This window comes from Ochlerotatus camptorhynchus, unplaced genomic scaffold, assembly GCF_037179485.1.
Source record: "Ochlerotatus camptorhynchus isolate MF236.1 unplaced genomic scaffold, CSIRO-AGI_Acam_v1.1 ptg000008l, whole genome shotgun sequence".
NCBI classification, from domain to species: Eukaryota; Metazoa; Arthropoda; class Insecta; order Diptera; family Culicidae; genus Ochlerotatus; species Ochlerotatus camptorhynchus.
The window spans coordinates 4174330-4188114 of record NW_027040500.1 but is presented as its reverse complement, the minus strand read 5'-3'; the positions used below and the strand labels follow the sequence as shown (position 1 = coordinate 4188114).

General features: G+C 39.5%; 1 protein-coding gene across 1 annotated transcript in view; it reads left to right on the top strand.

Annotated features, from left to right (window-relative positions):
* Positions 1-13785, top strand: part of LOC135698288 (cubilin homolog) — a 30043-nt gene that overhangs the window by 4192 nt on the left and 12066 nt on the right. Inside the window, exons 2-9 of the mRNA XM_065218190.1 lie at positions 5235-5501; positions 5561-6248; positions 6305-6535; positions 6593-6988; positions 7048-8641; positions 8701-10098; positions 10157-10500; positions 10562-10922. Of these exons, the coding sequence (XP_065074262.1) occupies positions 5235-5501; positions 5561-6248; positions 6305-6535; positions 6593-6988; positions 7048-8641; positions 8701-10098; positions 10157-10500; positions 10562-10922 (5279 nt within the window). The remainder of the gene's footprint in view (positions 1-5234; positions 5502-5560; positions 6249-6304; positions 6536-6592; positions 6989-7047; positions 8642-8700; positions 10099-10156; positions 10501-10561; positions 10923-13785) is intronic.

The following is a 13785-nucleotide window of genomic DNA, read 5'->3' as shown; positions in this document are numbered from 1 at the left end:
ATTAGTAACTACTTGCGAGTGACTTCGCCAATGCACTGATGAGCGAGTTCATGAGTGATTGTTAAACGATTTTAATACTCCTCCCTAATTGAAGCAAAACATTTGTAAACATTGCAGATTGGAACCGCTTCGGACAGTTCGATTGGAATCATAAAAGTGTCTCCGCTGGTCTCTTATTCCAGTGTTTCTAGGATAAACATGCTGACTGAGTGCTCTGCTGTCAGTGACATGTTTAATTCCCAATCATTCATGAGGCAATGAATGATGAGGCGGATGGTTGTTCATATTCGAATCAGACTGTTTTACGCACTGCTCACCAATCTTTACAACATTTCTGCTGCTAACACCAGCAAGCTGCCTGTTGTTCCAGACTTTGTATCAACAATCAACACGAAACTAACGATTTTTAAATTGGCTCACTACTTGACTAGCCTATTGGTCCCAAGCAAACGATTAACGTACCCCATTCTAGTCGAAATTCAAGTACTACGCAACGTTTGTTTTGATTCGCTATGAAAGTTTGACAGATAAAATGAGGGGTTATTGGTTTTTCCTATGTTTCGAAGAGTGAATCGATTAAGTTGGGACCGAAGAGAGTACCAGAGCTGAGCCAAAAAGTTGAGCACGTTATTTCGGGACCTACTAGTCTTAGAGTTACACAGTTCGAAAAAGTAGTGTAAATTCCTGTTCAATATGATGCACATAAATGGAGCGTCACATATCATAGATGTTTACATTATAAATCGTGTAAAGTTGTGATACAATTCATGAAAAGTTGCAAATATTGTATACAAAAGCCTATCTTTGTAAATAACATTGCTTACAAGTTGCTCCTTTGCGTAAAATGAAATACAAGTTTACATGGATGAATGTTTACACCACAATTAAAATTCAGGTTTTTTTGCTGTGTACTTCTATGCTTGTATGCTTCTATGCTTGTATGATTGACATACACGGTAAAAAGTTGTCACATCTAATCCAAATGCTTGTGCACTTGACTCAGTCTGTCATGCGACACTACGAATCGAAGTGATTTATCATTGATTTTCAAGTGATTCGCGTTTTGAAACAAAGTGATTTGTCGTTGAAAAAGATGTACTGTATAACACCTTTAAATCAAAATGATTATCATTTGAAATTCATCCATTGAATTTGATTAGTTTTGCTTTTGGAAGCAAATGTCAAAAAACATGCCAAACATTACTCGCGGAGATGGCAAGGTCAACAACAAATTAGATCAGAGCAGGAAAGCGATAATTCTCCATTTCCACCCGAAATAATTTGCATTCTAGAGCTCGTTCTAGAGCGTGAATATTACGAAATTGTTGCTGTATTCAATAATTGTGTATTATTCAGATAAGTTGATTGTCAAACTTATTAAATTTATTCCTCAATGTCTCGTCTTGTGATCTGGGTAGTAATATGATACATGTTTTATGGTCCTATTCTGAATAACATATAACAAGGCTTGCAGTATGAACAAGTCAATATATTTATTTAAAACCATTTTCAGAAACATGAAATCCAAGGATAAAATAGTAAAACTTAAGTGATAGATTTTTAATATCAGTATGGTTGACATTTCGAGTTCAAAGCACAGCACATCAACAACGATGTGCAATACAATCTAAAATGAAGTGATTTGCTGTTGATTTCATCGTGGTTCGATATGATTTCTTCCAAGGGATTTGCACATCGATTTGCAATGTTTGGCAAGTAGCGCAAATTCAACAGCAAATCGCTTTACATGAACATGATGTTTTTTTTTTACCGTGTAGGGTTTACTTCATACATACTCGATTCAGATGCGATAATTTACTTAAAAACTGTAACTTTTCGAGTAGCGCGTCTATCCATTTGATAGGTCATCTTCGATTGGAATGGCGTTTTCAAGCCGGCAGATAATAGACTGTTCCAATTTTGACGTGTCGTCACTCTCTCTACTGGTTCTCTATTATCGAGATGAAGATTGTCTTAGAAAATCTAAAAAACTAAAAATAATCAAATTTTTATAACTCTTTTCGTCGTGATGCAAATTTGTTAGAATGTGTTGAAGTGTTTCTAAGCGTTAGACTGGTCGAACTGTTTCCACACATCGTAGGTACATGACCAAATCAGCGATCATCTATTTTTGCCAGTGGGGACACCCCTCACCATCCCTCTCCAACTGGGGAGTTTGGTAAAGAGAGATGATCAACCCGATTCGTACCTTCCTCAAAGTTGTCCTTGCTCGCTTTCTACTCTCTATATACAATTTTCACACTGCCGTACTCTAACGGAACTATCAACATTATAACACAGACAAACAGGCATAACACATTGAATATTTCTCACTGTAAAACATTGTCGCTTAAACATTACCGCCATCTGTTAAGTTCACTGTGGTGGGTAGTACGCTGAACAGGTGGCGGTAGTGTGTAAACGTCATCTATATTCGGGTTATGAATATAAGATCTAATTTTTTTAAATTATAAACTTATCTGAAGTCTTAGAATCTTTATTTTTCCACGTCAAGTTTATTTAATGATTCCTTTGGGAAATTCTTTAAAACAAACTAAGAAATCCATCTTGGGATACTGACTCTATATGGTAATTCTTATATAATTGTCTTCAAAACACTCTAGAAATTATCTATAAATTAATTCTCTCTATACTTAGAATTTCTAATAATTGTAGCACAATTAGCTTAACATTCTCCTCGGTATGCTTTTGATTCTATCGAAATTTTTCTTAGTATGTTCTAAGTATTGCTACAAAACTTCGAAGGAATTATTTCTTAAATTACTTCTGTATTCTGCTCAGAAATTCCTCAAAATATGCTTCAGAATTCTAATGGAATTCCACTTTTATTTCCCATGAAATTCTCAAAGGAATTGCATTTGAACACCCCATGGAATTCCTTTCAGGCTCTCCATTTTAGGCTCTCCTTTACATGAATTCCCTTGGAGATCTCCTCAGAATGTCATGCAATCACCTTAAATTTAATTTGGATTTATGCTCAGTTTTCAGACCCATCGTATTATCCTCATAACAACTCATGGAATTCTCTTCAGAATTCTTTTAAAATTCTTCATAAAATTAACCTGTAACTAACTCCCCACACAATTCCTAGCCAATATTTCTTGGTATTCGTTAAGTTTTCTCCTTTTCTCTTGTGGAATCGTGCTGCGATATCCCGTTGAATTTATCCTCAGAATTAACATGGAATGTTCTCAGAATTCCATAGGAATTATTCTTACATTTGCTTAGTAATTATGTCTAAATGTCTATATATAATTTTTGAAATTGTCTTCTCACCTTGAAATTCTACTTTCAATTAAATTAAAGCTCTTCTCGTTTGAATTCTTCAAAAAACTCCCTATGATATTTCCTAAACATTTACCAGGAATCAAAAGGTTCTCAGAATCTTATGAACATTCCACAGATTTCGCTTTAAGTTCTCCTTAAAACTAAAATGCTTGTGGGCTGTCAAAATTTACTGACCTTCGGACAGTTAATTTTACTTAACGATCAGTAAAGTTTACCATAGCGTTCAGTTTATGTTTTACCGAATCTACTGTACTTTTTTTCAGAATAAATCATAAAAATTTGAATTTTTATTGATTAATAATTTATTTCTTTCATTCACCAACCAAAAATTCATTCGACTATTTAACCATATATTTTTAAATAGGCATTTCCATACTGCGTTCGTACAAAAATCATAAAAAAAATCAGTAATTAAGCCGGACTCAGCAAACCGTGGACTTTTGAGCCGAACTCAGCACTTTTGAGGAGGATATTGAGTTGCCTAACGTTTGGATCTGAAAGAAATTGACCCAAAATGAAAACTAATTAAATTTTCGGTGTAAATTGAACACAATCTAGCAAAAAAGTAAAGTACTTACGTTTCACAACATAAAACCGAAGAACACTCAACATCGAAATGGCAGCAAAAGTTGTGTTTGACAGTACAAAGTTTACAAATCTTTTCAGTAAGTTTTACGGAAATGCTGTACTTTATTGTTGTTTGTTTTTGTAAAAGATTATTTTTACAGTATATTCGTTACAATTTTTACAGAATTGCGGAATCGCAGCCGTTTACAGTTTCAATCAGCAAATTTGATTTACAGTTTTCGGTAAATTTCTGCACATTACGGAAATTCAGCAGTACTGATTGTGGAAAATAGGTAAAATAATATTTTTTACAAAGCATTCGGTAAAAATGATATTTCACCGAACAAATCCAGCAAAAAAAGTACCGAACAAAATTTAAGAAATTTGGTGTGCACGGCAACATGAATGAATTTCTCGCTAAGTTCGCAGCACAGTTTGACAGAAGATGATGTTTGCTTGTGCCTGAATTTACACACTGAATGGCAAATTCATTTGCAGTCGGGTTATTCGCGAAAGAGAAAATCGATGAAGAGAATTGATCAAAAATGATAGGCCCTTTTCTCGTGTTGTACGAGAATTCAGAAGCGCTGCCTTTAAAATATCGAGTTATAGAATCAAAAAAACACTACAAAGAACATCGACCAAAGGAAGCATAGACTTATGGAGAGTACGATACATGAAAAAATGAAGGGACCACCGAATACATCGAGTTATAGAAAATATTGAGTTATAGTGGAGAGTTGACTGTACATTTAAGTTATTTTTGTTTTAAAATGTGTACAAATGCTAGCTTGTATTGATAGTTAGATTATAAAATTCATTCGTTTTTGATTTCAAGAAGCCATGGCCGCGAAATGGGAGGGTGTAAGGTACAAAAAAACATACTTGAAAGATCCTTTCAAAATCAGGGCTTAAACGCATCGCCAGGACTCCAGAAGTGATGGAACTGAAACTCGCACTGCTCAGATTCAGTTTCGTGATGAATATGACTGATAAACAAGGCAAAGAAAGTGAGAGAAATAGATTTGAATTTAAATATGCTAAGTTGAAGGTTATATACGTAGTATTTCTGAAATATACTGATAAAAAATTAATGGAACTGTTCAATATTTATTACCATTTTCTTAAGTGACAGTTACTCTGAATCACCCTGTACATTCATTTATCAGCAAAAAGTGATGATGCTGGTACTTTGTTTCCCTGTGTTGTGGATATGCATTTAAGCGTATAGAGTAGTTAAAAGAGCAATTCAGAGCTCCGACCATAGGGAAACATTAATAGCATCTGTTGAAGTTGATGTCCTGTTCAAGTTCTTATTGTCAAATAATCTGATATAGGTATTCAATTACCACTTTCAGACCTAAATTTCAATCAAATGATGGACACCTAATCATCGAATCAGCGGTTGATAAGAACATCACAGTGAAGTTGAAGGGCAATGGCTACTTCAACGTTGGCGATTTAAGTCTGGATAAAATTATTCAAAGCCTAGCTAACGTATCAACTAAGGCACCAGCACAATCGGATATGAACATACCGGATGGTTCCAATCAGCTTCTGTACCTGATGAACGTCGTGAGTGGCCCATTTGGATTGATGAAACGAGTCGCTAGTCTAGAAAATGGGTAACTTCAAGTTGCTGATGAACCTTGGTAAAACAGTAAATACGTAATTAAAATTTTAGAACTGCTGAGTCCAATGACGGTGGACGTCGTGGACGGATAAATAACATTAATCGGAGGCTAACAGCGCTGGAGCGGAAGGTTGGAAATCTGATGACTAAGTTAAGAGAGAACAACTGCAAAACAAGTCCTTGTCAGAATGGAGGAACGTGCATCAGTTTGTTTGATTCATTTGTTTGTCAGTGTCCTAGAAACTGGGAAGGTCCGACTTGCGCCAATGATGTCAATGAGTGTTCCGAATTTGCTGGCACGGATTTGGGATGTCAAAACGGGGCCACATGTAAAAATTCGCCTGGAGGTTATAGTTGTATATGTGCTGGGGGATGGCAGGGAATTCATTGTAACAGTCGCACAAAGGACTGTATGACTTCGGGAAGTGAGCTTTGCGGACATGGCACATGTGTACAAATGAAGGAGGAACCAGGGTACAAGTGCATCTGTGAGCAGGGATGGAAGACCAACAGCGTTACTCCGGCATGTTCGGTGGATGTCGATGAATGTTCAGAATCCAGGCCACACTGCTCGAAGGATCCGGAAGTCAGCTGTATCAATCTTCCAGGTTCATTTGTTTGTGGAAGTTGTCCACCTGGATACACGGGAAATGGGTTCTACTGCGGAGATATCGACGAGTGCCAGACAAACAATGGGGGATGTAGCACATCTCCATCCGTGACTTGCATTAATTTGAGGGTACAGCTTTTCGAAACAGCCAGGTTGAAGCATATTTTGACATTGAATAATTGTAGGGAACTCACAAGTGCGGTAATTGCCCTCTAGGCTATACAGGCGACGGAAAGACCTGTACGTTGAAAGGAAACCGTTGTACACCAGGTCTATGCCATCCATTGGCTCGTTGTATGGATTTTTCAGGTGGAAGCATCTCTTGCGTATGTCCTCCTGGGTACCAAGGGTCTGGATTTGGATCTACAGGATGTGTAAGGATGCCTATAAATCCGTGCACTTTCAATCCATGCAAGGTTTGATCTACTAACTGAATTAATTTGTGTTTGTTTAATAACTACTTTTTTTTACAGAACGGAGGTACGTGTACTGCCGTCGGTAACAACTACACTTGTAGTTGCCCTCAGGGTACGGCCCTACCAAACTGTGCAAGGCTGACGTCTCCATGTGTTCCAAATCCCTGTTTTAATGGTGGGACATGTACCCCATTTATAGATCGCTACGTTTGCTCATGCCCAGCTGGATATACTGGAATGCGTTGTCAGGGTGCAGCCAGAGCTTGTGGTGGTGTCTTAGATTCGTTCTCAGGACTTCTGAGGTATCCACTCGATAATGGAACCTACAATCATAACGCAAGATGTGCTTGGCTGATCAAGACTAATCATACTAAAATCTTGAATATTACATTTACAAAATTCAACCTGGAGAACCCACATCAAAGCAATGACTGTAAATACGATTGGCTACAGGTAAGAAGTTTGGCTGTGTACTACACATAATTAATAGATAATTAACAATACATTTTCAGATCCACGATGGAAAGACTTCAGCTTCACATAACATAGGGAGATTCTGCGGTAATATTCTTCCGAACGGAGGAAACATATTGTCTACTCACAACTTCCTGTACCTTTGGTTTAGATCGGATAACAGTACTTCTCATGATGGGTTTGAGCTACGGTGGGATAGTATCGACCCAGTTTGTGGAGGAGAGTTATCGGTTAAAAGTCATGGAGTTATTTCTTCGCCAGGTACGCCTGGCAAATATCCTCCGAATCGAGACTGCAAATGGTATTTGAGTGCTCCTCCTGGAAAGCGGTTGCTGTTCCACTTTTTCACAATGCAACTGGAAGCTCATAGTTCATGCGAATACGATTTCGTTCAAATTAGTGATGGTCTACAGGATGAGGCACCAGTTGTGGCGAAGTATTGTAATTCTTCTCATCCCGAACCGTTGGTGACACCAAGCAACGAGGCAACGGTATATTTCCACTCAGATGAAGATGGAAATGATTCCGGCTTCCAGATCAGCTATTCCATAATCGAAGATATTCCTGGATGTGGTGGAGTTTTCACCAAGACAGAGGGTGAAATCAGTTCCCCCCGGCGTTATGAGGACAATTTGTATCCTCACAATTTGAATTGTGAATATATTATCAACCTTCCAAAGGGTAGCAGAATTGAGGTGACGTTCAATAGATTCCACCTTGAGTCTAGTGAAACGTGCAAATTTGATTATGTTGAAATGTTTGACGGTCGAAGCGTGGATGATCCAAGCCTTGGGCGATTCTGCGGGGAACGCATACCAGCACCGTTGTCAACAAATTCCAACAACTTGTTGATAAAATTCCGATCCGATTGGTCTTTTACGCAAGTAGGATTTTCTCTTAGTTACAAACTACTTTGTGGAGGAAAATTTACCGATCCAAGTGTTGAGATAACTAGTCCAGCCTATCCGAAAACTTATGATCTGAATCAACGATGTGACTATGTAATTCAAGCACCAATTGGAAAGGCAATCATGCTTGATTTCTCAGACTTCGATATTGAAGGAAACTCATACCCAAACTGTGATCTGGACTTTGTTGAAATCTACGACAGTTATGAGGCTAATAATGGTTCGCTCATTGGACGATACTGCAGCTCAAAGATCCCTCCAAGAGCTATGTCCACCCTGAATATGATGTTGATGCGCTTTGTATCAGATGCCTCCATAGGGGGAAAGGGATTCAAAGCGAATTTTTCGTTCGTGGATGTTACTTGTGGAGGAGTTATTACGTCCGAAGACGTAACGATAAGATCTCCATCGTTGGCCGACCAAGAGAGCTATATACCGGATGCCGATTGTCGCTGGGTGATTGTTGCTCCTAGAACACACGCCATTCAGTTGACGTGGAACAGCTTTGAGCTGGAAAAGAGCAGTAACTGTATGTACGACTTTGTGGAAATCTACGATAACTCAACTATTTCGAATACGACAAAAGTGGGGAAATTTTGCGGAACGACGAAACCACCTGCACTTACCAGTTCTGGAAATATAGTCACCATCCGTTTCAAGACGGACAGTTCCAGTTCTAAGGACGGGTTCAGTTTGTCGTTCATGTTCAAGGATGTTCAAAAGCGTGAGTATTTGATTCACTTGCAATGGAATGTCATTTTTTGATTTACTTTTCTTTTCAAGTTTGTGACGGAAACTTCTACACCTCTACTGGAGTGATAAAATCACCGAACTATCCCCAAGACTATCCCTCTAACAAGATATGTGAATGGGTTATCACTGTTCCAATGGGACAACAGATCCAACTCAACGTGTTGAAGTTCCTCATGGAAAAGCATAGCTCGTGCCGGTTTGATGGATTGGAAATTCGCAACGGTGGGACATCCAGTTCACCGTTGATTGGAAAGTTTTGTGGAACGGATGATTTCAATGGAACCATTTCCTTCAGCAGCAAGCTGTATTTGAAATTCTACTCAGATGCTTCGCGAAATTACGAAGGTTTTGAAATAAAATGGGATGGAACTTCGACAGGCTGTGGTGGAGTTCTTACCTCTTCGAGAGGATCAATAATCTCTCCAAATTATCCGGAATCGTACGGTAACAATGCTCAGTGCTCGTGGCGGATCACCGTTAGTGCTGGATCTGCCATTCATATAGTGTTCGTAGACATTGACATGGAAAGTGTTGCCAGTTGTCGGTATGATCATTTGGAAGTATTTGATGGTCGTGACGTAGCTGGTAAAAGTTTGGGTAAGTTTTGTACCGTCGACACCGATCCGATTCAACTAGACACCGAGGACAACCATGCGTTCATAAAGATGAGAAGTGATGACACTAACCAAGGCAGAGGGTTCCATCTTAAATACAACATCATTTGTAAGCGAAATATTACTGGATTCAACGGAGTGATTGAATCGCCAAACTTCCCTGAAAATTATCCCAGCGGATCAGATTGCTTGTGGATCATCACCGTTCCTCGTGGTAACAAAATAGATATTGAGTTTTCCCATTTTGAACTGGAAAACGGGATGATTTATGGCAAAGATCAGTCGCATGTCTGCAACTTTGATTTCGTAGAAATCAGTGAGCCGGATAATGAGCGACCAGAACCACAAAAATATTGCAATCACATGCCGTCGAAAATGACATCTAAGGGATCGTCTGTACAGATCCGTTTTCAAACGGACAATAGTGGCGCGAACAGTGGGTTCAGGATAGAGTGGCAAATCAATGGCTGCGGAGGAATTCTCACAAGACCATCTGGCGATTTTTCTTCACCGAACTATCCCAATGAGTATCCCGTCGATACAAATTGCCATTGGACGATTTCAATGCCACCGGGTTACGTGATTGAACTGGTTGTGCAAAAGTTCAACATGGAATCATCGAGCAGTTGCCGATATGATGGACTAACGGTATCCAATACTGATGATTTTAGTCAAGTGATCACAACATTCTGCCACACACAAATGGAACCAGTGAAATTGACCAGTGCGGGTCGCAATCTGTACGTTAAGTTCTTCAGCGATCAGTCAAAAACGTTCAAAGGTTTCACGGCATCGTATAACATGATTCCTATAAGTGAGTGATTGATTGATGATCCATGATTAGAAATTCTAAAATCTATTCCTTTTCACAGAATGCGGTGGACTTATTACGGCTCATCAAGGTTTCCTATACTCACCCAACTACCCAAAGAACTACCCGAGCAATCAGTCTTGTGAATGGACAATACAAACGGAGCCTGCATACACACTACAGTTCCATCTGGAAGATATTGGTATAGTGAAGAGTGACAACTGTTCGCAAGATTATCTGCAGGTGTATGATGGCTCAGTTCGAGATGCTAGCAAATTACTAATGACGGTTTGTGACAGTGAAGCGAATGTTACTTCGGTGCTTTCACGCAATAATCAGTTGTTAGTCGTATTTAAATCTGATTTGGCATTCGAAGCGAAGGGATTTAGAGCTAACTATTCAATTGTATGTTGCTACTTTCATTTGAAGGCCGATTGTGGCATAACGAAATCCATTTTTTTTCTAGAACTGTGGTGGTAAGATCTCCGTTAGAAATTCGGGCATTATTTCACTGGAGAATACGTTCAAGATCAAGTCGGAAAATTGCACTTGGATCTTGTCTGCGGATGGACTAACGCAACATGTCACACTCCAGGTGCTGCATATGAACATTGTCGAAATTGATGGGAGTTGTTTGGCCAATTTGACGGTGCATGACGGAGATGATATTGATGCACCGCTTAGGTACAATGGATGCGGTAGTAGAACGCCCTCGGCGATCGTCAGTAACGGGAATTCTTTGACAGTGCACATTACCTCTGAAGACTACAATTTGTACAACGTGTTGGGTATGCAGTTCATCGCAAGCTATTCCGTTTTGGACAATGGTAAGTATGATGACTTTTATATTCTGTTTTTTTTTTTTATATATTTAGCCATATGAAATCAAATAGTTTTACAATCGAGTTCAACAAGTATTCCGAGGCAGTGTTTGGCATTTGAAAGGATCTTAATGGCTTCTTCATGGGAGTGAAGGTGATAAACAGTAAGCTTCTCTGCCCATTAGAGCTTTTCCAGGTCAAATAGCAAAACAAATGAATTTCTGACTCGACCTTTTCCGATTTGCATGAAATTTTGCATTACTGTTGTTATGGACAATCATTCACCACTGGGCAGTCCTTTCATGACAACCTTCAACACACGTTCAGTTTTGGTGTCTTAAGTAACAAATTGATGCTGCTTCTCAGTAAGATACTTGAGAAGACGTTTGAATCCGTCCAAGGTTTCAGCCAATACACGGGATTCACCCTGACGGCCAATTTTCAGTGAAAACTCGAATTTCACGAAGTTCAAAAGTTCCGTGCGAAGAGCATGGATATCAGAAGTGGTTATCACAATAGGGGGAAGTTTTCCTTCTTGGCGTTAAGCCGGGAAAGTTTAACTAGAATTTTTCCTGGATGACGGACCATTCTCACTGTGGAGCGAAAATTTCAAATTTTGCATCAGTCTACTCGTCATTCGCCATTCAAAGGTTTGATTTTGGGCTGAAAGTAGACAATCGAGCCATTCGGTAAGGCCCGCGATCGGGTAGTTTTCTTAGCCTGCCTAAAACAATCTGAAGAACGATTTGGAGAGACTGGAAAATCTGTAATGCATGACAATGTAGATTTGGAGAACCTGGACCATCTGTTATACATGGAAAGGCTATTTAAATCAGCTTGGACAGTCATGGTTGATCTAGTGTTTAAAATTATCTGAACTCCATGACGATTTAGAGAACCAATAATAGATTTTTGATTTCTGATTTGAGCATATTTTCATTAAAAATAGTCGTTAAATACTGGAAAACTTTGGTGACACACAGCAAATCGAGATCCACAATTTTTCTTCGTAGTGTGGTAGAAAGTCTGTTTAAGGCCTGTACTCGAAAAAAAAAAATGCGCCAGACAAAAGTGTTCGCCAAAAATTTATTTTAAGTCGGATTTTCTTGAAACTTTCAGGGAATGAACTACTACATATGGATTATGTTTCGGCATAATTACTTTATTCAATTTCCTTTTCATTGCTGAAAGCCTGCATCTTTCCCTTAAGACCCCTCATTACATTTTGTGCAATGGTGGAGCCGACCTTTTTGGTCACTTTCATCCATTCTTTCTTCAACTCCAGCTCGTTTTTAAACACCTTGGACGATTTTCGAACTTTGGCCTTCATTATAGCCCAAAATCTTTCCACCGGACGAATTTCTGGTGAATTTGGGGGGTTGGCGGTTTTTGGTACAAAAACAACGATATTGTCTCTGTACCAATCCAACGTCGATCGCGCGTAATGGCATGATGCCAGGTCCGCCCAAAATAATGTCTCGCCTCCGTGGGACCGCAGGAAGGACAACAGACGCTTCTGGAGGCACTCGGTGCGGTAAATTTCGCTGTTGATGGTACCCATTATGATGTACGGTTTACTTAGTTTACCGCATTGGCATATTGGCATATTGGCAGAGCAAGTATTTTTTGGCGAATTTGTCCACTTGTTTCTTCTTGTGTCTTCCGGAACATCAAACCGTGATTTGGCAACGTAGAACTCCAGCCCCGGTATCTGCTTTGCGTCTGCCTTGATGTAGGTTTCGTCATCCACATCGGTTTCGTTAACCACTCTCCATACAGCTTCCTTGCGCGAGATTTGGCCGCCGTGTTTTGTTGATCACACCGGTTCGGTGCCTTCCGGACCTTGAATACACGAAGCCCAGCTCGTTTCATGGTTTGCTGGTTCGTTCAGCGGAACATTTTGCCTTCAGAGCCGCGTCGCGAATCGAAAGGTTCGGATTACGCTTGAAATAATCCAACACCTTCCGGGCCTTCACAGGGTCAGTTGTCTTCAATTTTCTTCCACTTCCAGCCCGCCGCTCGGTCGTCTGGGACTCCTTAAACGATTTTACAACCCGAGACACAGTTGTATGGGTGATTCCCAGTTGTCTTCCGATCCATCTCATGGTCGCAGTCGGATTTTCCATGTTGGCGCGCAAAATTCTCCGGTGATTTTCTTCTTGTTTCGTTGACATCTCAATAACCACTCAACCGATTGTTATGAAATTTTGCACATGTAAACAATTCACTCCAAACTAGTTATACCCAGATTTTCATCAATTTTTACCCACGGATAAAAAAGTTACACACGGATAAAAATGGTGCATTGTTTTCGAGTACAAGCCTTATATATATATCGGCATTGACGGCGGTGGACTTCCGGCGGTCTGACTAGACTGTCATTTTAAACAGTCTCCAGAGAAAGAGAGACTGTCCACTAAATGGACAGCTAGATAGATGGTATCAAACAGGGACTACCAAGAGGGATCCCTAATAAGAGCGTAGAGGCTATAAGTACTTGTACTGAATAGACTTCAGAACACAACTGGTTTATTAATCAATTTCGTTGGCCTTGAATAGGTGGCCCTATGTTGCGCTACATTGTGCATTTGCACGGGTTCTAATGGGGAGACTTCTGGAGTGACTTATGCTGAAGTCAGCGTGACAAAATAATCAATACTTCGCGTATAGAACTTTGTACTCAGTGATCGATTGAACTGCAGTGCACTTGCCGTGGCGTGGTGCCTCGATACAGCGTATCGGTCACGTAAGCATAAAATTATATGCGTACCGTATTTAATTTAACAAAGAATGGGCACATCTTTTATTTCGTGCACCACAGTGGTTATGGTTGTTAATTTTACCTAGTAACTAGTATTCAAAGATCGAT